This window comes from Prionailurus viverrinus, chromosome B3, assembly GCF_022837055.1.
Source record: "Prionailurus viverrinus isolate Anna chromosome B3, UM_Priviv_1.0, whole genome shotgun sequence".
NCBI lineage: Eukaryota > Metazoa > Chordata > Mammalia > Carnivora > Felidae > Prionailurus > Prionailurus viverrinus.
This window is the reverse complement of record NC_062566.1, coordinates 131,154,808-131,181,481: the sequence shown is the minus strand read 5'-3', so window position 1 is coordinate 131,181,481 and position 26,674 is coordinate 131,154,808. Positions and strand designations below refer to the sequence as shown.

At 51.2% G+C, this 26,674-nt stretch overlaps 1 protein-coding gene across 2 annotated transcripts in view; it reads right to left on the bottom strand.

The window, feature by feature from the left end:
• The window catches only part of SLC24A4 (solute carrier family 24 member 4), a 172,059-nt gene extending 149,900 nt beyond the window's left edge, over nt 1-22,159 (bottom strand). Inside the window, exons 1-2 of one of the 2 annotated variants that reach the window (XM_047863003.1) lie at nt 21,951-22,159; nt 19,948-20,058 (exon numbers count right to left, since the gene is read on the bottom strand). In XM_047863003.1, the coding sequence (XP_047718959.1) occupies nt 19,948-20,058; nt 21,951-22,080 (241 nt within the window). In that variant the 5' untranslated portion in view covers nt 22,081-22,159. Of the gene's footprint in view, nt 1-19,947; nt 20,059-20,214; nt 20,237-21,950 lie in introns of those variants that run through there. The other variant, XM_047863005.1, reaches the window with a different exon arrangement.
• Between the last annotated feature and the right edge of the window lie 4,515 nt (nt 22,160-26,674).

Here is a 26,674-nt window from a genome sequence, read left to right as displayed (position 1 = left end):
AACACTACTCGTGAGCAAACCACACTATTCTACTGCTGAGACCGTATCCGACAGCCTTCGCCCGCTAAAACCATCGGTTATGATACAGTAACAAACAACCCCCTGAAACCTCATACAAACATCATACAACACACTCTTAGTTCTCATTCGCATCACATACTGGCAACCACAGGTCGGCTTTGCGTGTCTTCCCATTCTAGAATCCAAGCAGAAGGAGGAGTCCCACCCAGGACACTCCATCCTCATGGGAAAGGGGACAAAAGAGTGAGAGCTGGAAGAAACACACATGGCTTTTATGGCTCCCCTCAGGTATGGTCTAAGCCGTGTCCTTGGCCAAAGCAAGTATAGGATTGAACAGCCTATAATGCAAGTCGCATCCACATCTATTCAAGAAGATCTAGAGTCAGGTAAATGCAAACAGTCACACGAGCCACTGCAGAAAGCCCTGCCTCAAGACCTCAGTCCACAGGATTCCCTCCATCCATAATGGTCAAAGGTTGTCAACACCCTTATGGCCAATTCCTCCATGAAGACGCATAAGGAAACACCCGGTGCTTCTCTGAGCCCTGACCCCTGCCGGTGTGTCGATGTGCGTCCTTCAAGCCCCGGAGAGCATGTCAGTTATTTGTACTTCACAGTTTACCTTCCTGTTGGACAATAATTTAGGATCCTTGGAAATGGCATCAGTCTTCCTCCCTGGGGTATTCTGCACGGAGTATGTATTTAAGCAGTGCGAATGCAGTCACTAAACGAGTTTATGGAGGGCTAGATTTGGCTTTGGAAGATTTCTTTGTTTTGTTTTGGGTTGTTTTTTGTTTTCTTTTGTTTTGTTTTTTGGCAGAAAGAGAGTTCCTTTCCTCATGACAACCCGCTGATATCTGGATTCATGTTTCCTCCTCCCTCCCGCACTGTATTAGAGAGAGCCCTGCTCAATTCGTCTACACTTGCCAAAGTGCCTCCCACATCAGAGGCTCTTGAGTTTCCTGGCTAAATGAACAAAGGAGTGTGTGAGCAGATAGCCCGAGCAGACTTTTAGCTCAGAGGCAGCGAAGGTTTGAGAGGAGAACCCCATCAGTCTGAGAGGCAGGGAGAGTATCTGGGGGAAAAAAATCTGGTCTCAAGGATTAGCCAACTCCAGATAGCTATCACTCAGTGAAATGGGGAGTGACAGTGAATTTCTGATTAAGTCTGCAAACTGCTTTCTACCTTGTCTGCCAACTACCCCCGGAAAATAAGACAACTGGGTACTACAATTTAAGACATGGGATGGCATCCAAATACTCCTAAAATACGATTATAAAAAGAAAGAGGTGAATGAACAGATGAGCCACAACAGACCCCATCAAGCAAACCCCAGCATCATACATTCCTGGAAAGAGTGGAGCAAGTCCAAAGATAGAACCTGGAGTAAAAATGGACTTTTGGCTGGTTTTTTCCCAGGCCCATAATATGCTTACAGTATAACGTAAATGCCGTTAAGTGTTTCCCCCACATTGCTACACATCAGACCAAAGTGAGACTGGGCAACCAAGATTGCCAGACCCTGGAAATTAAATAGGGACAGCAGGCTACTAAACAGTAGCTCCTGAGGTCAAGTCCCGCAGAGACAAATCCCCATCTCAGGGAGGGGCAGTGTTTCCAAGCCCAGGCCATCTGGCCGATAGCACAAAGGCCAGAAACTCTAGCTCTCAATCTCCAGGTGACAAGGAGAATCAACAGCGATCTTCCTGGATGAGAAATATTTGAATGTGGTGCTCTTAATGCAGGAGATTTATTAATGCATGAGATCTCATCAACGAATGAGACTTCAGTAAAATATCAAAATCAGAAATGCCCCATCGGATCTGCATTTAGCTCTGCATAATTACGGTAAGGGAAGTCTGCATTTGGGCACCCAAAGGCATCGCTGGTGATTTCAGGTAAGTGTGGGCCTGCCTCCTGACCAGGTTGGCTCCTTGAGGACAGGACCTTTGGCGGCCTCCCTAGAGAGGTGGGTAACAGATACCTGTCGATAATGGGATGGATTTATGGGAGACTGAGGCCGAAGGGCTGCTAATTACCAGATCATTCCCTTGCTCCTGGGCACACCGTCCTCACCACCCTGCACGCCCGTGGCAGAAACTCCAGTGTTGGAGCCTGATCTGGGTGAGGAAGACTCATGGGGGACTGCAGCACACGAGGTCCTGGGACTCTCCAGGCCTCATCTCTTGTCCTGGCACCACATTGCAGCTGGGAGTGAACCCCTCCCTGCACAGCTCCCTACCCTGGCTGCTCCTTACCACCACCCTGGAGCTTGGAGAACACGTCCACCCGAGTCCCAGCCTTATAGATTCTGATTTAATTGGTCTGGGGGCAGGGGAGGGAGGGGTGGGCAGGCATGGGTAAAAAAAAAAAAATTTTTTTTCAAGCTCCCTAGGTGAGTCTAAAGCACAGCTAGAATTGAAAACCTCAGCAACAGACCTGAAATTTCCTCATATACTGTAACATGCAAGGTTGGGAATAGTGGGTTGGATTGTTAGGCATTTCTCCATCCATACCCACACACCCCAAATATTTGGAAAATACTGGGTTTAACAAGTTTAGAGCTCAGATACTTGCACACCCATGTTCATAGCAACATCATTTACCACAGTTAAAAGGTGGAAACAATCAAGTGTCCACCGATGGATGAATAAACAAAATATGGTATATGCATTAGATGAAAGGAATAAATTTTGGGTGAACCCCGAGGACATAATGCTAAGTGAAATAAGCCAGTCACAAAGAACAGATTGTTTATCATGAGGTACCTGGGGTAGAGAGACAGAAAGTAGAGGGTGGTTTCCAGGAGCTCAGGCATGGAGAAAGTGGGGAGTCATTGTTTAACGGGTATGGAGTTTCAGTTCGAGAAGATAAAAACGTTCTAGAGATGCGGTTGCCCAACACTGTGAATTACTTAATGCCGTTCAACTACAGCGGCATTTAACTTCTAAATGGTTAAAATCGTAAATTTTACGGTTTTGTGCATTTTACCAAAACAGAATGCTTGTAAGTGTAAAGGTTTCTTTTTTTTTTTTTTTTTTAAGGTTTATTTTTGAGAGAGAGTGTGAGAGCAAGGGAGGGACAGCGAGACAGGGAGACACAGAATCCAAAGCAGGCTCCAGACTCTGAGCTGTCCACACAGAGCCCGATGCAGGGCTTGAACTCGTGAACCACGAGATCGTGACCTGAGCTGAAGTTGGATGCTTAACCACCTGAGCCACCCAGGTGCCCCTAAGTATAAAGGTTTCTTTACTGCAGAATATTCCAGAACCTTGAACACACTGCTGCGGCCCCCTCTGTTCTCACCAGAGGCAGACTTTACAGTCTTTCCCAGACTTATTTGATCATGGAAGTTTTCTTGAGCAGGAGATGGAGGGAGGGGGCAGACCACCTGTGGACCGGTGCTGCTCAGGGAATGCTGGGTCAAGCTTCACATCCCGGAGCTCTGGTTCAGTAGCAGTCACAGCACCAAGCAAAACAGCCCACAGGTATGGTCTCTTATTTCTGCCAAGACCCCCCCCCCCCACCGCCCCAGGTAAGCACTTTGACCCCCATTTCACTGATGGGGAAAGTGGAGGCTCAGAGAGACCAAGAAACCTGCCCGAGGCCACACAGCTCACTGGCAGGCCTGGGACCCAAGCCCAGGTCCAGCAGACTCCATACTGTTCTCACTGCTCTAAGTGTGGTCTCCAGAGAAGCACAGAGATCACCCAGGAGTTTGTCAGAAATGCACAGCCTCAGGCCACACCTCAGACCTCCCCCTGCACCTGCCCCTTTAACAAGGCCCCCAGGTGATCATGGGCACATTAAAGAGGCAGAAGAGAGCTCAAAACCTGCTGCCTTCCTCTCAGGTCCCTTCAGACATGATTGATTCTAAGCATTCATTTTGAGCTTGGAGCTGGCGGGGGGGGGGGGGGGGGGGGGGCGCTGCAGATACAGCAGCAACATCTTCCCCTTGCACGTGGTCTACACCCCCTCTCCTCTTTTCCTTCTTCCTGCTAATGCATTCGGGTCACCCAAAGCCCACAAGTCATTTAGTTACACCACACTACATTGGGATTTTTGCCAGCTCAGGAAAAACAAGCATAGTTTAAATGATTTCAAAGCAATTCTTTCAAGGGCTTGCCCTCCCCCGGGGCTACAGAAGAATTACCCAGAAATGGGAGAGAGAAGAGACGGGACACAAGGGCCGGGGCCAGTCCACCCTGTAGCCAACATGGGTGGGTGGGTGGGTGGGTGGGTGGGGGTGTGTGTGTGTGTGTGTGTCTCTCTCTCTCTCTCTCTCTCTCTCTCTCTCTCTCTCTCCAGCATGCTGCCAAATCCAAATACCCCAGGTGATGGGATTTCCCTCCATTTTCCTGGGGAGGCTGTTGGAGAAGCCAAGGTTTCCTTTGAGAGGCACTTCGGGGAGGCCAGCTGCCTGGTTCTTCCCCTCCCTGGTCTGCCGATTCCCCAGGTACAGCCTCTAGGCACCTGGTGAATCTTGCGAAACCATCCGGTGCCCCTTCCCACAGTGTTCTTTTCAGGGAGGCTTAGCTAATTGGCCAGAGCCACTTAGCTTCCCTAATCTTCGCTTAAAAGTCATTCTATCTACTCCATTAATCGCCTTTATCAACACTCCTGTGGGCCTCTGGGACGTTTCCACCTCTTTCTGGTACTCGGTTTCTCCGGGCTGGGACCGCCCTCCAGCGCAGAGACTATTCCTGCCTCTCTTCCACCCCTCCTGCCCTGCAGGACCCAGTGCCGTGTCCACACCCTCATCCGCCACCTATGGGGAGGCTCCCTGCACTCACGGAGAGCACAGCACAGGCATGTTAGTGGTCCCCAGGCCCCAGTGCTCATCTCCAAATAAGGTGAGGCGTGAAAGTCACCAGGACGCCAAGGGAGGCTAGGCTGTTGTCACCGGGCCAGGTGCCCACCTGAATGCCCTTTCAGGAAGAGGGCTCGGTTCCCCCCTTTCCTACTCATCAGAGGGGGTGGAGAGGGACAGAAAAGGAAACCAGGAAGAGGCTGTAAGTAGTGATTGTCCTGCAGAGAAAGGACCCTAGAGCCTTCCCTTTCTTGTGTACACGCGGTGCTCTACATTTTATAAACTCTTTCCCGTGGTTTTGTTTAAATGCCAATGTGTGGCTTCTCACAAAAGCACCTGCAAAGTCCTGCTGGGATTCAGCCATGCTGATGTAAAGAGCGTAATAAGCCGGGTGTCCCAACACTTGAGGTGGAGTGCAGAAGGAACATGAGGGCAGGGCTCCATGCTCCGCTGAGCCGTGCTCCCTGGGGCCAAGATCCACACCTTTGTGTCCCTTCAGCTCCCCGCCCGGCAGGTGTCCAGGGTCCTTGCACATGGGTGAAAAGAGGGGTGAGCAGTCACTCGGGAGGCGAGAGTCAATCTTTCTGACTCTTAAAACCCTTCATGAGCCAGAGGGAGTCCAGCCACCCAAGCACGGTAGCACCTTGGGCTTGGCACAATGCAGCCACAGGGCCCGCCACGTCCCCTCGAGGACCCAAACCCGAGACCAACTGAAAACCACCACCCTTATCCCTGATCCGGCCAGGCTCTGTACCACCCTCCGTCTGCGATCACCACATCCACCGCCAGGAAAATGCCGCACACTCCCTTCTGTCTAGCAAATACCCACTTGCGTCAAAGCACAGCTCAAATGCTGCGCGCTTCGTGATGCCTTCCAGCCACGCTGGGCATTACAGAGCGTCATTCCAGGTCACACACGGCGAGTACAAGTCCACCTTCTCCTTCTAACCTGGAGACTCACGGAGGAGGACAGGATCTCTCCCCCTCCCCCATCCCAACATCCAACCAGCACCCCACCCACGGATGTCCGATGTCAGAGGCACACTTAGGAATATGAAATTCAGGACAGACACCAGCCGCTGTGCCCGGTCCAAGACTCTTCTTGGACGAGGGTCCCCATACAGGGGTCCAAATCTACAAAAGGAAGGAGTGCTTCCCGGGTCCCCTCTTGGATAACGGTGGCGCCAGGGACCATCCACCTGCACCTGGGAGCAGAGCCAGCCCCCGCCTCTCAGCTTGCAAATCCAGCACCTGCTGAGATCTGTAGCCTCCGCCTCCCCAGCTATTGCTCAGCTTCTCCCGTGAGACTATCGCTTTTGCCTACGTCTCGCCTAAATAATGGAGCGATAGCTCCAGTTGTTCTCTCGGGCTGCTTTGTTTTTGGGTCCCCAAAAGCTCATCGGGCATAATGCCAAGTACTTTCACATGTGCCTCAGCTGAAGCTATCGTCCCACGTGGCCTGCAGAGTCATCTTCCTAAAACACAGAGCTGCTTGGAACCACTGGCCCCCACCACTCATGGGAGCCCAAAGGCCTTCGGGTGTTTACGGCTCTCGGTCCCGCACACACTCACCACAGGTGACCTGCCTAGCCTACCTGCCCACACACCTTGTGCCCCGGTTTACCGCGCACCCACCTGTCCCTCAGCCAGGGGACCCTTCATCTTCCCCCAAAGAGCTCTGGGGCCAGGCCGCCCACGTTCGAATCCCTGCTGCTCACACCTCTTGTAAAAAATGGGTCGGGGCACCTGGGTGGCTCAGTCGGCTGAGCGTCCGACTTCGGCTCAGGTCATGATCCCGCAGTCCGTGAGTTCGAGCCCCGCGTCGGGCCCTGTGCTGACAGCTCAGAGCCTGGAGCCTGCTTCGGACTCTGTGTCTCCCTCTCTCTCGGCCCCTCCCTCACTCATGCTCTGTCTCTGTCAAAAATTAATAAACATTTAAAACCTTTTTTAAAAACATGGGTATCACACCAATGAGGATACCACCACCTACCTTCCCAAGACCGTCACAGGGGCCAGCAAGGAGGTGCACGTCAGGCACGGAGAACAGTGCTACTCGTGGGTCAACCCCACTATAACCCTTCAAAAGTCAACCTGCCCATCTTCAGGGACCCCTTTGATGTGGTGCACCTCTTGGTTCTGACATCCAGGACTTAACTGTCCCTCCTCTGTTCCCACCACAGGGACTGCGGCCGTTCACACTCCCCCTCGTATTAGGGGTTAACTTTGTCAACTCTGCTCCTCTCAACCGGAATCGAAGCTCCCCCGGGGGCAGGGTCCACATCCAGGTCAGTTTCCATTTCCCCACCGGCCCAGCAGACAGGGTTGGCCAGTCAGCATTCACCCAGCAACCAAACATTAAACCCAAGGATGGCTTCCGACCTGAGCTCAGAGAAACTGTCCTCAGGAGGCCTCTTAAGTAGGGTAATTTTTTTTCATACATGTGATTATTTTAACATGTCTGAGGGCAAGAGCTGAACCAGCTGGCTTGAGATCAGCCCAGCTAAAATGTTGGTCCCTGAAGTTGGCATGCGTAATGGAATGAAGGCGGACATTTATAGCATGAAATGAGGGAAACCGATGGCAGGGTCCGAAGGGCTGGTATGTGTGGAGCTCCATTCTGCCTAAAGCGTCCACCAACAGGCCCTCTGCCTCACCCGAGCCAAACACAACGCTTCGGCCAAATCCTCTTTGCGGTTTTATGGATCAATTCTGAAAAGCCCCGGATAACTGATTTTCTCTGGTCCACAAGGAAGGAAGCCTTCAAAGGGGCAAGCGTCTACCACAGTTGCGCAAACAGTGGTAACGACATTCTCACAGCGCTTTGCACTTAATCTTCAAAGCTCATAAAAGTAACAGAATCACCCTTCTGCCCATTTCACAGGCAGGAAACTAAGGCTCCCATAGCAAAGGGTCTTATACAAAACTGTACAGGTTGTGTCAGGGCCAGAGCACAAACTGGTCTCCAAATCCCTCATTCATCACATCCCACATCACCAACAGGAAGGACCAGATTTAAAACCCACATCGGGAGACCCAATGCAGCCTGTGAGGGCTGGGCAGTCTTTCAGCATCAGCCATGCAAAAGTCAACGGCTTCTCATCCTCAAAAACTTAACAACAAGCAAACAGAAGTCCGGATGTTCATTTTTTTTTTTAAGTTTATTTTGAGAAAGAGAGAGAACGAGTGAGCGGGGGAGGGGCAGAGAGCGAGGGACAGAGAGAATCCCAAGCAGGCTCCCCACCGCCAGCACAGAGCCCGACTAGGGCGTGAACTCACAAACCAGGAGATCGTGACCTGAGCCGAAATCAAGAGTTGGACACTTAACCGACTGAGCCACCCAGGGGCCCCAGTCCAGATGTTCATTTTTAACTTGAACGTGAAATAAAGCAAGTGCTGCACTGATAAAATTCACCCTCAATCCTGCATCAGAGGCCAGCCCTAAACGTTTATCCTGTAAAATTATAGTTTAACACAAGTTATTTTTCAGAGATAATTTCAGCAGCAAGAATTTGTACAGCACTTGCTCTGTGCCAGGCACTCTTGTGAGCACTCTGCATAGACTAACACCACATTCAGTGCTCATAGCCCCACGAGGAAAGTACCGCGTGGCCTCCTACAATGGCACGTGCACACATGCGCGTGTCCGCACGCACGTACATACATACACACACACACACACACACACACCTGGCATTGCTCTAGAACTTGGGCTACCTCCGTGAACAAAACAAACCTTTCCCCCTCCCTGAGGTTAGAACACAAAGTAACTAGCTCAAGGTCAAGGTCGCCTAACTGGGAAGGACAAACACAGGACTGGAAACCAGGCAGTTTGGCTTCAGAGTCCACCTTCTGAACCCTTAATCCCTCCTGGCTGAGTGTTCTGATCTGTCCCAAGGCATCAGGCTAGAAGGGGCAGCTAAGGAGACAACAGCCACTTTTGCGGGGCAAGCTCCTGGACAGGTAGATGGATGGGGGTCTGTCCGTCCCGGCACCATTGGCTGCAAGCTGAATTGACACCACACTCTAGCTAGCCTCAGAACCAAGGATGCCAGGGACACAGTCCTGCCCTCTAGGAGCTCACAGGCTGGTGGGGAAGGACTGGCAAACATCTCCATTGGTACAACCGCAATCTGTCCTGAGAAATCACCGAGCTCAGCACCACCTGTGAACTGGGGTGACTGTCCTACCTCTGGCTCAGTAGGGCCCCCGTGAACCAGTCTGCCAACTCCACCCTGGGGTCCGGTACATTTCCCAGCCCCGGCCCCCCTCTTTCTGCTTTAAAAAAAAAAAAGTAATCTGATTCAGCCCTAGCCCTGGTTAAGCACAGACTTCTTGCTAAATCCCCAAAGCCTAATTACTTACTATTCTGCACGGTAATCTTAGGAGGTGTTTGTTTTCGCTCTCCCCTCGGAGAGCTGGTGAGCAAGCAGTAGCGGTTGCTAGCAAGCATTGCTGCAGGTACAGACGTGAGGCTGCGATTTCCCAGGCAGCATGTTCAAGTACACTGTGCCTTCTGCTTAGCATGTCCTTCCACGGCCACCTCCTACCCTTCGAGGCTGGGATCAGAGGTCATCCCCGGGAAGGGCACCCTTCCCATGAACCACTGCACTCTTTCCTCCCGAGGCAATTGCCACAGGCAGTTCTGTGTTATCTGAGCACCACCCCCGCACCCCCCCCCCACCTGTCTCCCCTATTCTGTGGTGCATTCCATGATAGCACGGCCCCGGGCCATTCAGGCTTCAGAACCCAGCCCGGTGCAGAGTGCACAGGCACTCAGAAATGCATGTTGCATTTGATTTCTCCTGCCATTGCTAGGAGACCCAGGGCTGGAGCCCTGCACGGTGCTGAATTAGCAAAGGGCACTGTAGGTCCAAAAACAGAGTGGTCATGCTTTCCCATCCGTATGGGGATGATCCACTGAGCAGAGAGCATGCCTTGCTTTGGCTTCTCAGCCACACAGTGACTGTTCTTTTCCCAAGGGGGGCATTCCACGGTCCTTTCGGGAGAAACTTTTGTATACTGTTCTGGCATTTTTCTTCTTTTTTAGTAAACCGCTATGTTCCAATGTCCTCTTCAATAACGGGCAATGTTTAATAAATTTATTTTAAAAGCTTTTCTGTGGAGTTGAATGACTAGCTCTCTTCCACCCAAGGCAACACATGGCACTGCTTAATGCTTTCCATTTTTAACTTGGGGAGGAACGTTCCTCAGAGTTCAAGAGGAAGCCGAGTGGGCGCTCTCTGGATTGCGGGAGGCCCGCATGGCACCAAGAGTGGAGAATCTGGAAGTCGGGGGGTAGCAGATGGCCCAGTAGGGAGGAGAGATTGCTAGCAGATGGCCCCAATAGTTTGGATAAGGGGGAAAAAAACTTTTAATAGCCAAAGAAACCCTGAGAAAGAAGAATAAGGTAGGCGGCATCACACTTCCTGATTCAAGCTAACTTATAAAGCTCCAGTTACCAAAACAGTATGGTACTGCATAGAAACAGACAAGCCAACAAATGGAATAGGATGGAGAGCCCAGAAATAGACCACACATATATACAGTCAACTGTGTGTTGTAGTCAACTGTCCTAGTCTTTGACAAGGGAGCCAAGAATACTCAACAGAGAAAAAAGGGTCTCCAACAAATGGTGCTGGGATAATTGGATATTCATATGTAAATGAATAAAACTGGACCCCTACCTTACACCACTTACAAAAACTAACTCAAGATGGATTAAAAAGTTAAAAGGTAAGACCTAAAGCCATGAAATTCCCAGAAGAAAACAGAGGGATAAAGCTCCTCAACACGGATCTTGGCAGTGAATTTTTGGATACAACACCTAAAGTACAAGCAATAAAAGCAAACATAAACAAGAAGGACCCCGTCAAACTAAACAGCTTCTGCAAAACCAAAGAAAGCATCAACAAAGTGAAGAGACAACCTACAGAATGGGAAAAAATATTCGCAAACTTTGTATCTCCTAAGGGATTAATATCCAAAATACGTAAGGAATTCAGACAACTCAACAGCAAAAAAATAATCAATTTAAAAAGGGCAAAAGACCTGAACAGACATTTCTAGAAAGAAGATCTACAAAAGGCCAACAAGTACATGACAATATGGTCAACATCACTAGTCATGGGGGGGAGACGCAAATTAAAACCACAGTGATACCACCTCACACCTGCTAGAACGGCCAGGATCCAAAAGACAAGGTGTGACAAGTATCGGCGAGGACGTGGAGGAAAGAGAACCCAGTGCCCTGCTGGTAGGAATGTAAAATGGTGCAGCCACTATGGAAAACAGTATGGAGGTTCCTCAAAAAGTTAAAAATGGAACTACCATATGACCCAGCAATCCCACTTCTGAGAATATACCCAAAGGAAATGAAAATACTAATGAAAGGATATCCGCCCCCTCCCTATATTCACAGCATTATTCACAACAGCCAAGGCGTGGAAACAACCTAAGTGCCCGTTCATGGCTGAATAAAGAAGATGCGTATATGGAATATACACAACAGAATATCATTCAGCCACAAAAAAGGCGGAAATCCTACCATTGTGATGCCACGGATGGAGCTTAAAGGCATTACGCTAACTGAAATAAGTCAAATAATCAAATACTGTACGATCTCACTTGTAGGCGGTGGGGAGGAGACAACCAAACTCACAGAAAAAGAGATCAGGCTTGTGGTTGCCAGAGGTGGAGGGTCGGGGAGGGGAGACTGGAGGAGGGTGGTCACGAGGCACAAACTTCCAGTTACAAGAGAATTAAATCCTAGGGATCTAACATACAACACAGCGACTACAGCAAACCTTGCTGACTGCGTGGTATATGGCAAAGTTGGTAAGAGAGTCAATCCCAGGAATTTTCATCTTAAGGAGAGAAATGTTTTTTGTCTTTATACTTGTCCACAGAAGATGGATGTTAGCTGAACCCACTGTGGTAATCGTTTCACAATATATGCACATCAAACCATCACACTGAAGCCTTGAACTTCTACGGTTATGTACGTCAACTATTTCTCAATGTAAGTGTGGGGGGGGAACAAACTTTTAATTGCAAACCAACCACTATTAGAAACACACCCAGAAGCAGAGCCCCCACAGATGTGTGTTACTGCAATGAACAGGCACCCCATTTCTCAATGGGGTTCCCAGACAGTGACAGAGACTGGAAGGGGCAGTGGAAGGCTCCATTTCCAAATCATCTTTTCCCACCCATCCATTGATAATTATGGATAAGGATATAGGCTCACAACTCAGACCATCCAAATTAAAAGGCTCCACAGGGAATATTTAGGGCAGTGAAACTATTCCGTCTGATCCCATAATTGTGGACACACGTCATCATAGATTCATCCAAACTCATCAGAAGTACAACACAAAGAGTGAATCCTGATGTAAACTCTGGACGTTAGTTTGCAACAAATGTACCACAGTAATGCAAGACGTTAGTAGGGGAAGCTATTGATACAGGAATTCTATTTGCCACTCAATCTTTCTATAAACCTACAACTGCTCCACAACAGTCGATTAAACACACACACACACACACACGTGCGCCCGCGCGCACACACACCCTTGGCCTCGCTTCTTGCTAGCTTGGTGACTCTGGACTAGTTATTTCATCTGAGTCTCCTTTCCTCATCTGCAAAATGAAGACACTAACAGCACACACCTAAAGGGAGGTTAGGAGGAGCAGGTGGTAGCCACCATGATGACGATGACAGTGACAGCAGGAGCCGTGTGCTTGGGACACCTGAAACACTAAATGCCTCCATAGATCGTGTGGTCTCAGTCTTACAGCAGCCCTGTGAGACAGGTAGGGACTGCTGCTATCCTCAGTTGACAAAATAGAAAACCTGAAGCATAGAGAGATTATGTAAGTTGCCCAAGGTCACACAGCCGGCCAGCGGGGGGGCTCAAGCCCACACATCTGCCTTCACCCCGTCAAACGGCCTTCTCCAAGAAACGAGCTGGTGCTTGCTGGGGAAGGAGCCCTTTCTGGCGGCTGGAGAGAGCACCAATACCGGGACCCAGATCTTTGGTCCCTAAGCCATTTGATTCTCTGTAATAACATCCCTACTCCCAACCCCCCAAAAGCAAAGAACGATCCCTCTGATGATGAGCTGCCGTCTTCCTGGGCCTCCACTTGTGATCGGGCTGGTGGCTGTGCAAGCCCATCAGCATTCCAAGGTGGTTGGGGACCCTTTACCCAGGAAACCACCTGACTCTGCAGGTTGCCCCACCCAGCAAACCCCCTCCCTGGGCCGGAACTTCTGTCCCTGCCCCCCCCCCCCCGGGGCCATAACTGGACTGACCTCGCTGCACCCAGTAACTAGTTCAATCCTTGCTTCTCTGAGTCAGGGTTTGCGTTTATGTAACAACTTTAAAACTTCAGATGTGCTGATCTCCCAAGCCTGCTGAAGCAGCATTCGAACAGACACTGGGTCAGAATCCAGACGCTGAGCCACGTCCCCAGTAACACCTCACCTCCACACCCACATCCTGCTGTACTTTCTGCGGCTCTAGGTCCCCTCCTCCCACCCCACCCCTGCTTTCTCATGCTTTCCGCACCTCTGCTCCCCACACACGGGCGCCTACAGAGACCCACTGCAGCGCTCACCTGCTCAGTGACCTCATCTCCTCCCAACCCAGCCTCCACGTCAACTCCCGTGTGCGGGCCCGCCCCACCACCTTCACCACCCCCCTCTCCTCCCACTGTGGCCGTGCATCAGCCCTGGCACAGAATCACGGGCGCGGGTAGATCAGAGCCAGCTTAACCGTTGAAGAGCCTCCATCAAGAGCCCACATCCACCACTCTGCTCTCCTGAAAGCCTAGGAACTGCCTCCGTCCCCAGATCTCTTTCATGTACCCATCACTCCAGCAGCCGTCTTTTCCCAGCCTTCCTTCCATGGACACCAAAAGTTTGCATCCTCCCAAAATGCCTATGTTGAAGCCCTAAGCCCCGAAGTAATGATATTTGAAGATCGAGCCTTCGGGAGATGATCTGGGTTAGACCAGGTTGTGATGGCAGGGTTCTGGTCTGATGGGATCAGGGGCCTTACAGGAAGGGACCGCAGGGAGCTGGCTCTCACTCCCTCTCTCTCCTGGCCACGTGAGGGCACAGCAAAATGAGGGCCGTCCACAAGCAAGAGTTCTCATCAGAACCTGATCAGGCCTTTAGACTTCCAGCCTCTGGAATTGTGAGAAAAGACATTTCTGGTGTTTAAGCCACCCGGTCTTTGGAATTCTATTATAGCAGCCTGAGCAAAGATAGACACATAGTCATCAGCCATTTCAAATTGAAGACTATTTGAAAAGCAGAAAACCAGGAGTGCCTGGGGGGCTCAGTCGGTTGAGCATCCGACTTTGGCTCAGGTCATGACCTCGCAATCCAGGAGTTCGAGGCCCATATCGGGCTCTGTGCTGACCGCTCAGAGCCTGGAGCCTGCTTCAGATTCTGTGTCTCCCTCTCTCAAAAGTAAATAAACATTGAAAAAAATATTTTTTTTAAGTCAAGAAGAGAAAGCAACAAACCAAACGAGACAAAGCAAATCCCTCCAGGATCAATGGTGGGGGTGTGAGGAGGGGGCAAAGCTCCCCTCTCTTTTTTCGAATACGGGCATAGGATATTGGGCACACAAGTGAAGAGGTAGGACATTGCAGAGGACAGAGCACTGATGACTTCAAATGTGAGGGAAAAGGCAGCTAAAGGAGGGGGGAGGAGGACCCACCCCAGCTTTACAGCCAACGTGTAAAGTAACACCTCATTGTCCAGAGCAAAAAAACCTAACAGTTTTTCAATTTAGAGGTTAGTCCTGCAAGGTGGGCCAACTGCCAACATCCCAAATCTTCAAAATATTTTTTAAAAAATTTGTTTTGAGGGGGGAAAAAAATACACATTTGGCAGGATCCCTACTTAACTTGTCCTCATAAAATTCAATTAACAGTTTCCCGGTACCTACCATTCACAAGCACTGTATCGTGTCTGGGGGACGCAGATAAGAAAAGAAAATAAGGACAATGGAAGCTAACGTCTAAGCATGTAAGAATTCCAAGGGTATCAATTCGTTGATTTCTAACAATCCTCTGAGGTGGATGTAATTATCACCCCCTTACTGTCCCAGAAGGAAAAACTGAAGCATATGCTCGGTTTAAAAAGCAAACAACGCTCAGTCGGGAAGTAAACAATAGAACAATGCACAATTGTGTCTACAAAGAACAAGGACAAGAGAACCGGTGACCAGAAGGCTATTGGGGCACCTGGGTGGTTCAGCTGGCTGAGCGTCCGACTTTGGCTCAGGTCACCATCTCGCGGTTTGTGAGTTCGAGCCCCGTGTCGGGCTCTGTGCCGACAGTTTGGAGCTTGGAGCCTGCTTCAGATTCTGTCTCTGTCTCTCTCTGTCCCCCCCTCCCCCTCATGCTCTCTCAAAAACAAACATTAAAAATAAAATAAAATAAAAAAGGAGCCTACTTTGGGTTGGGTAATCAGAGGAGGCCCATGGGACATGTCAATGACAACCCATTTTGGAGGATCGAGGGGGAACAGCATGGTTCCCAGAAGCTCCAAAAGTCAGCCACAGGACATGCTCGCCACCAGTCCTAATCTCACAGGTCAGAGCTAGGCCCAGGCATCCGTATTTGTCACAGCCTCCAGGTGACAGAATCCCGGGTTCCTCCCACTCAGGTGCCACTGCCAGAGACATGTGCAAACTCTAGTTCCTGAAGGTTTGTCTCCACCCCCAAATTCCTACATTGAAGCCCTAGTCTCCCAAGGTGATGGGAGTCTGGGCTGGGACTTCTGGGAGGTGACTGGGTTTGGAAGAGGCCATGAGGGTGAGGTCCCCATGGTGACAGGAGTGCCCTCATAAGAAGGGGAAGAGAGACCAGAGCTCAGATTCTCTCTCCACCCGGTGAGCACACAGGGAGGCAGCTACCTGCAAGCCAGGGAGCGGGCCCTCACCCGGAACCATGTCTGGGCTCCCCAGCCTCCAGAGCTATGAGAAATACACATCTGAGCCACCCCGTCTGTGGCATTTTGTTAGGGCAGCCCGAGCTAAGACAGTTCAAAGTCACGGCCTCTCGTTCCTATTCCATGCGTTTTGTGTGGAGGGACCCACCTCTCTTCTGCAGTGCTCCCTCTTCATAGACTGTGAAAGAAAAATTTAAGTCCTAAGAGGCACCGATCTCTGGGGGAAGATAAGGACTTTCCCACAGACCTCAGGGGTCAAAAATGATGATGATTTTTTTTTAAGCTTCCCTACATTCAAAAATGAAACCCACTGGTTTCCAGGAAAGTCTCTAGGTTATCCCAAGTCTTAGCCTTCATTCAACATTCAAATACTTAACTGAATGCCTACAAAGGGTCAGGCAGCATCCTGGCTCAGTGCTTCTGGGCCGGTAGTGTGCACGAGCATTGCTCCCAGGGATCTCGTTGGGATGCAGATTCTGATTCAGGAGGCCTGGGTGGACCTGAGACTCTGCATTCCCGACAAGCTGCCAGGTGATGCCAATCCCACTGGACAGCAGGTCTCTAGCCCAGTGAGCGTCAACCCTGGCTTCATCTTGGACTCACCAGGGAGCTCTTAAAAAGTACAGATCCCCGGGCCCCAGAGCAGTGAAATCAGACACTCCAGGGACAGAACCGGAGCATTTCAGAAGCTCTTCCAGGGCTGAAAGATGTGGGCAGAGCTAAGAGTCACTCTTCTGAGCACAGAGCAGTGAGCGAGGGAGCCCTCAAGGGGAACAGAGGACAAGTAAGCTACTTTAGATGGCGATACAAGTCACAGAGATACAAGGTACACAGAGATACCTTGGGGAGGTACCCAAGCCGCGACGCGAATAATGAGATGGGAACACCAGCAAGGCCTGGGGAAGTGGCCCAAGGTGGAGCAAAGAGCCCATTTTCCACCTCGAGACTTAAGAAACCACCAGAGCAGGGTACCGTTCAGGTTTTCTGGAAAAGAAACTATTCCTTATAAAAACATGAACTTTTGTTGACTGTCCATGTGGGGCAGGGGCAGGGGTGCACTTTAGCTCTGGATGTTCTGACAGAGCAGGAAATTCTTAAAGCCCCATCTCCCCACATGCCTAAGAGACCTCATCTGGCAGACCAGGACTGGGGGTCCCCTAGCCTGGGGAGACAGATGCAGAACAGAAACCTCAGAGGATGCAAGAACCCTCCGTGGTTCTTTAGGGGCAACTCCTTTAACTGTGTAGAGAAGAGAGTAGTCACCCTCTGTCACACTCTGAAACTGTAAGTGGGAGGAAGTTCTGATCCACCTATACCAAAGCAGCGGCCTGGGGATGGGACCCTGTAAGGGAACAGTTACAAAGAGTCGAGCGCCTGCTCGGACCAGAAGCAGCGCCCGGGACTCAAGTGTATGCCAGCCCAAGCCCAGCCCTCCCCCCCTCCCCCCACCAGCAATTAGCTTAGGGAGTCATGTGACCCAAGCCAACAGAACTTCACTACCTCCGAAGCGCCACCGGTACCCCTCCCAGCACTGTGAGGTCTGGGAGGACAGAAAGCTGGAGCCTAGTAACCACCTGCCCACGCCGGAGGACTTCCGAGTCCAGAGACAGAGAGAAACTGAGTCATGACACTTCACCTTTGATCTCACGCTTTCAGGGACTGACCCGATAAATTCCCTTTGGCACTAAACCCAGTTTGAGCACGTTTTCTGTCTTTGCCCTAGAGGCCTGCCTCATCTGGAGCCCAGGACTACGCCAACTACTTCAGACCTGGTCCTCTGAGCCCCTGGAGGGTTCCCGGGGGGGTTGGTGACTGTGCGCAGGGCCTCTGCCATCCTTCTGCCTCACGGAATGTTCCCTATGTCAGGAGCCCGTCTTCTACAGGACAGTAAGCTACTTGACAAAGCTGCCTCTTAAGCTTGCTTATACGCCCTCCCCAAGTGCCCATCGGAGGGCTGGACACACTACAGCAGGCGTGTGCTACGTGCTTGTGAAATGACAGGGGGCCCGGGGATGAGGTAGCTAGAAAGAAGTCGGGAGTCAGCCCCCACCTGGGCTGCAGGAAAACTAGAGCAGGTGCAACAGAATGGGGAGGGTGTGGGATCCAGACCCAGGTGACCCAGGAATGCTCCTGACCGCCAAGAGCTCTTGGGGAGTCACTAAACTTCTGAACGTCCCATTCTTCATCTTTGCAAAAACCCTGGAAGGATAAGTGCTTCATACTCAAAATGTCCTTTCACTCCATCATCCGAAGCTTTATGGAATCCTCTCTGCACGCAGGGCCTGATTTCAGAAACAGTCAACCAAAAGCATAACCCACGGGTGTTCACTACTGCCAAAGATACTATTTCCGATACCCTCTCTGTAAGGGAGACAAGGCCAGGTCTTCCTGCCGAATAGGATGCCTGCCCCACGGCTAGTCGGGTAATTTTTGATGAGACAGTACACTGAAGATACAGAAGCAATAAAGGGGCACAGGAGACTATCCCAAGAAATGGGGCTCTGTCTCAGCCAATGTGCCCAATGTGACAGAAGTTAGAGGAGGGCATAGCCTGACCAAGATGAGGGTACCAGAGAGCCAGAAACCAAAGATGCACTGCTCCAGATTCTTTACCCAGAGTAGCAAAGTGTCCCCGGCCCTTGCGGATGGTGCGGATTCCAGCGTCTCGGGTCCCCGGAGGGCACGGACCCCAACATTAGTCTCTGGCTGTACATGCATGTGTTCACCTGTCCCGTCCATGCCTCCACCCCTTCTGGTAATGAAAGATGTCCAAGGGAGGTTAAATGACTGGATGAGCACTGTGGCTGGGAGAATTACCTGGAATTTCTCAGGAATCGATGGTCCAAGTTCAAAGTCAATCCCAGCAGCTTCTCTGCAGGCCTGTACTCACCTACCCTCCCTGCCCCCACGTGGCCTTCTCAGAAGGCATCCTGAGGGGAGGGAGGTGGATGGTGTAGTAAAACAGGCTTTGAGGGAGAACCCTGGCCTCCTATGCCCGTGGAACTAAGCATTTTAATCACACAGGCCTAGATCCCAATGCCAGCTTCACCACCCAGAAGTCCTGTGACTTTGAGCGACTCCTATCTTCTCCCTAGAGGTTTCCTGACGTGTAGAATGCAGAGAAGGCATGCCTACGAAAATAAGTGAAGACTGCCATCCAAACCTGCATCTTTGCCCTGGATTTCCACTTCCTTTTACACACAGCCTTACACGATCTGACCTTACCAGATTCTTCCAACAACCCCAGAACAGGAAGTCCTATTCTGCCCATTTTACCAATGAGAAAACAGACATAAAAAGATAATGTGGCTTCCGGGCAACTCGGTGGAAGAGCCAAGTGGTCCCCATCTACAATCTCAAGTTCTCAACGGGCTTTTGAACACTTCACCCCACTGGATCCTTCCCACAATAGACCCCCAAGTGTTGGAGCCAGAACTCAAGCCCGGGACTGCCCAGAGGCCTGGGCGGCTTCTATTTGCCTCACTGCTTGCCGGTACACTCCCGGGATTCTTCTTCCCCTATTTAAGCAAAACCTGCCTGTGGCAGAACAGATAAAATGTCATTTCTGGGTCCCTACGGCCTCTGAGCCCCTGGAGGAGCCTGAAGGGGAACATCGGAATTGCCGCCAGCAGAATCCATTTCCCGAGCTGGCACCATACCCTGGGAACTTCCACTGCACACACAGACCCCAGCCTCCACAGCGTCCTACCCCTGCAGATGCCCTGGCATGCTGTGACCCTCACGGGAGGGTCATCCCAAAGTGCCACCTGCCACAGCAGCTGCATTTGCTGCCCGAGAGTTCCATCAGATGGATACCGTGAGCAAAAGGGAAAGAAAACAAAGACTCCCCCGCCCAGCCCCCGGCAAACAAAATCAAGACAGCCTTTAGGAGCGTGGTGAGAACAAAAAAAAAAAAAATGAAATTTTAAAACTCTCCAATGTGACCTTTCCCGTTGCTGGGTAAAGAAAGTACTAGAGTTGCTTAGCAGCACAACTGATTAATGCCTGTACATCACCTTTTCTATGCCTGACAGCTACCCTTTCCCACCCAGGTTCATCAAAGCACCTGTCTCAGCTCTGGCTGTAACGTCCACATAAGCACCATCTGGAGGCCAAATGCCTTGAGGCAAGGGGGAAACGGATTTCTTACCAGGATCCGTGCAATTCTTAGCTGTCTGAGTCCCGTTCATTGGTGCCATCAGTTTTCTATTCCTCCATGTATCTGGTAGAACATGTTTGCTAGCAGAAGCCGTTTTATGCCCTGGATTGGAAAAGAAGTCACAAACACCGTTAGGTCAAAATGGTGCTTTCTTCCAATGACCTTACACGTCTGTATCTGGCTACATAAGCAACAGCCCTGTTTGACTACTCAAGCCACCCGTAGGGAGTGAGACAACGATTAGAAGCACAATATCACCTGCTTACACTCCGTAATCTGTTTCTTAGATCTGGTCCATTGTTTCTAGTCCCAGATGGGTCAGCATGTGATCTGACCTTGGCCAAGAGCACTCAGCCCCTCACAGGGTAGGTAACCATGAAGTTCTCATCCAGTAAACATGCTCAGGTGTCCCTGCCCCTGACGAACTACAAATGGATTATTAGGTCAGCAAAAAGGGGGGAAAAGGTTGATGGGATCTGGCCCAGAGCTTCTCACCCTTGAAGATCCACAGAAATCACTTGGGGACCTTGTCGAAATGCAGATTCTATGTCAGGTCTGGGCTGGGCCCTGGATTTCTGTACTAACAAGCTCCCAGGTGATGCTAATTCTGCTGGTCCAAGAGCCACACTGAGTTACAAGGGACATCAGCGGTGTGGATGCCAGTGACCAAACACTGTTAAACTCCTAAAGGTAATTTCTGATCTAGCAAATAAAAACGATCCTCACTTTAAGAGCTTCAAAGTATTCATTTACCTCTCCTGATGTGCACACAGCTTCAGCTGGGTAATAACAACTCTTCTATAATGCTGACACCTAAGAGCCTCTAAGCATTTTGTTTTTTCTGGGGGTGTAACTGAGGGGGAAAATACACGGACTCGGCCCAAATGCAAAGCACCTGGTTAAGATGTTCAAATAACCTTCCTGGGTTTCTGTTGGAAAGAGCCATTTTTTTTTTTACCTTATGTTCTCAAATCACAAAGTTGGGGTTTTGAAAAACAGTTTAAGAGTTTAATGAAGTTCCACCTGATTTTCAGCTATCACTGTAAACCTCTCTAGATTGTCCCTAACTGCTCAAAAAGGCACTTCCTGCTTTATCTCCACCCTCCGGGTTGCTAAGTCACCTGCATTTTTCTTTTCTTTTCTTTTTTAATATGAAAAAGTAAAAGGTCCACAGCGCCCAACTAAAAACTGGAGTGTTAGCCAAGTGACTGTCCTCTGAAGATTCCACATGGGCTCACATCCCCCACTCCACCCCCAAACAGATTTTTTTTTTTTTCTAAATTTCTTTCTCCACCTCAGATTTGCATATCCTAAGAGACTCCCAAATCACTCGGTCTTGGATGAAGGAGTGCGGCTTCTGGTTCCAGACACAAGTGCTCTCCCCTACCGTGGGGATTAAAAGGAGTTAAGCGATGCTGAAACATGGCAGAAACCTCCCGAGGGGATTGCCCCCCGACGTTTCCAGGGTTTGGAAGAGGATGCATCAGGACCCTCAGGGAGCTCCTTTGGCCGCGGGGAGGGCATGGATGAGACCCAGTGCCCAGCCTCAGAATCCGGGTTTTTGAGAAACGCGGAACACAACCCTCTCCGCTCGCAAAATTGGAAAGCGGACCACTCAGTTCGGTCCTCCCGAAGCTAAGAGAATTCACACCTGAACCCCGCCCCTGCGCCGCCCGTTCCCCCACGCACTCTGGGGACAGGACTCGGGAACGGAGGGGCCCCATGTTCAGGCTTTCATCTTAGTAACACAGAACTGCAGCCGCGTCCCGAGCCCCCAGGGGCCGCGCGCAGCTCAGGGAAACGGGGACCACAGCTCAAAGCGTCGATGTCAGCCCTCCTGGGTGCGCTCTACCTGCCGGGTGGGGAGGGGACGGGACCGGATGAACCCTTGGGACCAACGTGGCAGGGAAGGAAAGGGAGACGTCTCGGAGCTGCCCGTCGGCTTCCCAGCCCAAGCCCCTCAACTCCCGGGGCGGGACCGCACCGGCACCTACCCAAGCTGCCAAAGAGGCCGGACGCACAGCACACCAGAGCCAGCACCGCGCACACGAAGCCAACTTGCCGCGGCAGCATCTCTCGCCTCCTGCGAACTTTGCGCGGCCGGAGGGGCCCGCGGAGGGCCATCCTGGAGCGCCTGGGTGCCGTCCCCGGGAGAGGATGGGGAGCTTCGGCGGCCGGAGTGCTAGCTGTGGCCGAGCGGCGCTAGGGCTGGAGCGGGCGAAGCTCAGAGGCCAGAGGCTCCGGGCCAAAGCTTCATGGCCCGCGGGCGAGGTCGGCGGGGCGGCTGGGAGAAGGGAGGTGGGGGCGCGCGGCGCAGCCGGAGCTCAGAGTCCCGCGCGCGGCGTGCGCGCTCCGCGCACCATGGCTCCGGGGCGAGGAGGCGATGCCGGCACGGTGGCGCTGGCGGCCCTGGTCCGTAGGGCTGGCGCAGTCGCGGCACTGGAGCCGCTACCTGCCCGCTCAGCCTCGGCGCGCTCGCCCGGCCGCGGCCCCGGCAGCAGCGTCCGGGGGCCCCCGCGGGGAGCACTCAGTGCGCCCCCGCGCCCCGCGCCGCCGCTCCCACTCGCAGCATTCTCCCCCTCCAAGTTTGTCGGCGGCCGCCCAACAGCAGTGCCCCCCTGCTTCCCGGCGAGCCAAGCCCGGCGGCCCAGCGCGCGCAGGGAGAAGGCAGACTGCTTCCGCGGGACCCGCGACCCTCGCCGCGAGTGGCCTCCACGCCAGCCCTCCCGGGGGCGAGCTCTCCCCGGGAACTTTCTCTCCGGCTGCCAGCGCCTGCGTCTGCGAGGCCGTGGCGCCTCCCGCCCGCAGCTCTCGCCTCCCTTCTCCTCCCCTCCCGCCCGCCTCTCACCCCCCTCCCCAGCACGTGTACTCCTCCCGGAGGGCGCGCTCGCCCGTGCGCTCCTCCCTTCCCCCCCGGGGAGGCTCAACTACTGACCAATATAATCGCCCCCCCCTCCCTCCCCTATGGAGCCGAAACAATCCCTTCTCTACCCTCGGAGGCTGCTGCAGAGAGGAACAGGTTCTGGCAACGCAGGGACTCTCGGAACGAGGGTTTCTGTCGCGCGGCCGCTCCTGTGCGGGCTCCCCACGACCCCCGAGGCGACCCGCGCCCCCCGCACCGCCGCCTCCCCCTCGGGGCGGGAGATGCACGGGAAGATTAATTGCTCGAGCGGAGCTAACAAACAGGCTGGCACCGAGCCAACAGGCGCCCGCGCCCGCCGGGACCCGCTCCTGCAGGGCTCTCGGGGCGGGCGGGGGGAGCCGGCGGCGGGGGCGCAACGCCGACCTGCAAAACGCTCCGGGTCAGGCAGAGGGAGAAAACCCCAGAGTTAACGCGGCCCCGCCACCCAGAGTTGAGCTTTTGATGTTCTGCAGCCTTGCCGCTTTGCAGGGCTCTGTGGTTTGGGTTGGTTTTTTCTCCTGGTCTCTGACCGGCCCTCTAGGGTAAACCGCTTTAAAAAATGGGGCAGGAGGGAGAATTTCAGAAGACGAGCAGCTGGAGTGGAATCCAGGTGCAAGCAAGTGGTGGGGCCCTGCGAAGGAAGGGCCTCAGCCCAGAGGGCTTGCGACTGACTACCCCTGGGACTGACTTCCTTCCCTGGCCAATTCATCGCGCACCTAGTTAGGACCTGCTAGGGGTTAAGTCCACTTAAAATCCTTTTTTTGGAGCAAGGCCAGATCTGTTTAATTAAATAAATACACACCCACCGTGCGCAGGGACCTGTGCCAAGTGGCAGCCAGCGAACAAAACAAAACAACCAAAAAAAAAAAAAATGTGTAAGATTCTGCCCCAGCTTTCAAGGAACCCTAAATCAAAGGGGAGCCGGACCCTCGGATAAACTACTGTTTAATAAGTCAGTTCTAAAAGTCACTGTTCTGCAGAACGTGCATGTTCCCGTCACTACCTAAAATGTGGTCCACGGCAGCGTGAGCCTTGCCTGGAAACTTGGAAGAAATGGAGGCTCCAAGTCTCCAGCCCAGACCCCCTGACAATGTGCATTTTTTATTTTTATTTTTTTTTACATTTATTTATTTTTGAGAGAGAGAGAGACAGCGCACTAGCGGGGGAGGGGAGAGAGAGAAAGAGGGAGACACAGAATCCCAAGCAGGCTCCAGGCTCCGAGCTGTCAGCACAGAGCCGGACACGGGGCTCGAACTCATGGACCCCGAGATCACGACCTGAGCCGAAGTCCGAGGCTTAACCGACTGAGCCACCCAGGCACCCCAGAATGTGCATTTTTAACAAGACCTTCTGGAGATCTGTGTCACATCCAGGTGTGAGAAGCATAGCCCTTTCAAGCCTGTCCCAGTGCCTCTAGCTGATCACCATCCGCATGGTTCCTCCTAGTCTAAGCAGGGACAATTGTGTTTGTGTTAGAACACAAGTAAATACCTAGAGGGCCTGGGGAGGGAGAAGGCTCACTAATTATTTTTCAGCAGCCCCGTTTCAGTGGCTACAAAGATACTGAAGGCATGAACACAAGACTAATTGTGGTGGAAACCCCTAGAGGAAATGAAATGGAAAAGGCGGTGTTGGTCTCATACAGAACAGCCCAGGGCTCTTTTTTGTCTATAGAGATGCCTTACTTACCATTAAGGCTTATCCCCCATATTGGTGACAAAAAAAAGGTACTTTTCATACTATTGCCGAATTTTCTTCTCATCGATTAGCCTGTACAAGGACGCGTTTATCAATAGCAAATAGAAAACCATAGAACGTGTTAAATATACCATTTCGAAAGCTAGCCAAGAGCCCTTGGCATCAAATCGAAGCCAACAGAAAAAGCTGAAGTGTTAATATGCTGTTGTCCTCTCCATAAGACAACCTTAGGGTCACATTGGTTAAAACAACTCCAAAAAAAAAAAAAAAAAAAAACTCCAATAAACAAAATGGCTTCTGGTTACTGGGATTTAATATTATCTAAAAACTTTTGTCTGTGGAGCTCACCTAGGGCTGTTTAAAACAAATTTTTGAATCCAAAACAGGCCAAAGGAGTCAACGGGTATCTGCCATTAAACATTTAGCCAGCTCTTTAATACAGCATTTGTGTCCTTTGACATCTTATACCTATGTTCAGTTAGTAGTTAGAACCCTTGGAATAATTTCATACGCACAAATGGGTTCCTTGGATCTGACAGTTTAAAAAGCAATTTGTCTGAATTGTACTTTTTGCTTCATTTAAATAGTGGCCATTACCAAATAGCCTGTGCTGCAGCTCTAATGACTCACCCCTGCAGAAGAGAGAATTGGGTTTTATGTACCTTTCAGACTCAAAGCATTCAGGAGCATTTTCTAAGTCAGCAAGGCTATGGGGACAAATGGAAAATGCATTTCTGGGTTTATCTTAGGCCCTAGGTCTGGCTTCAATGCCACTGGATTCAGAGTATCTCCACCCACCCACCCCCACCCCCCCCCACCCCCTGCCGCCACTGCCCGGCCCAGGTGACAGTGTTTTCTTCTGATGTAACATAGTAGGAGACCATCCACAAAGTCAAACAGTTTGGGCCATTTTAATAGGAAGGCTCAGTCTGTAGGGATAGATACAATTTTTTTTCTAATGTTTACTTATTTTGAGAGAGAGAAAGAGAGAGAGAGAGAGACTGAGTACGAACAGGGGAGGGGCAGAGAGAGAGGTAGACACAGAATCCGAAGCAGGCTCCAGGCTCTGAGCTGTCAGCACCGAGCCCGACTCGGGGCTTGAACTCACAAATTGTGAGATAATGACTTGAGCTGAAATCAGACACTTAACCGACTGAGCCACCCAGGTGCCTCCCAATATATTTTTCTTAAAAATCCTTTCCTATGACATGCAGAACCTGACCATTTAATTCTTCTTGATTTTTTTCAAGTTTACTAGAATGACCTTCTCTATAAATTCTAATTCCTCTTGCTCTGCCTTTCAGATGGCTGTAGGTATCAGTCAGCCCCAGCGAGGGCAGCGGTTCTCAGTCCTGAGCATGCCTCAGAATCTCCTGGAAGGTGTGTTAAAACTCAGATTGCTGAGCCCCACCATAGGGATTCAGATTCAGTAAGTCCGAGGTGGGGCCCGATAATTTGTATTTCTAACAAGTTTCCAGGTGAAACTCATGCTGCTGGTCCAGGGACCACCCCCACCCCCACCCCCCCCCACTTTGAGAACCACTGGGCTAGCTTATGCCATGGTGACCATAAGATACAACAATAAAACAACACAATTTTGTTTTAGAGTAGCAAAATGTGCAACCCCAAAATATGCCACTTTGGCATAAGGATTATTTTGAGCTGAAGGCAAATGAGAAGAAGCAGATACAAGAAACACTCTCTGCCCTTCCTCTAGTTATGTAAAAGAGGGACATGAATTTGTAAAGGCGCTTCCCCCACACCAGTAAGGACAGAAGTTAATCAGTGGTGACAACTCTAGATCCTTATCAGCCCGGAGACAATGCCAGAGGGATCTATCTAACAAATTCTGCTAAAACTAGCCCTTATCTACCACTGGCTCCCTCTATATTTCCCTTCTCACAACCTGCCACCCCATGGAAGCTCAAAGTCTTTTTCCTTTGTCTTGTCATTGGCTAAAAGTGTAACGTTCTTTTGTTCAGAGTCTATACAAACCCAAGTTCTTTTTTGAAAAAAAAAAAAAATGTTTATTTCTTTATTTAGAGAGACAGAGACAGGGTGAGCAGGGGAGGAGCAAGAGAGAGAGGGAGAGAGAGAATCCCCAGCGTACTGTCAGCA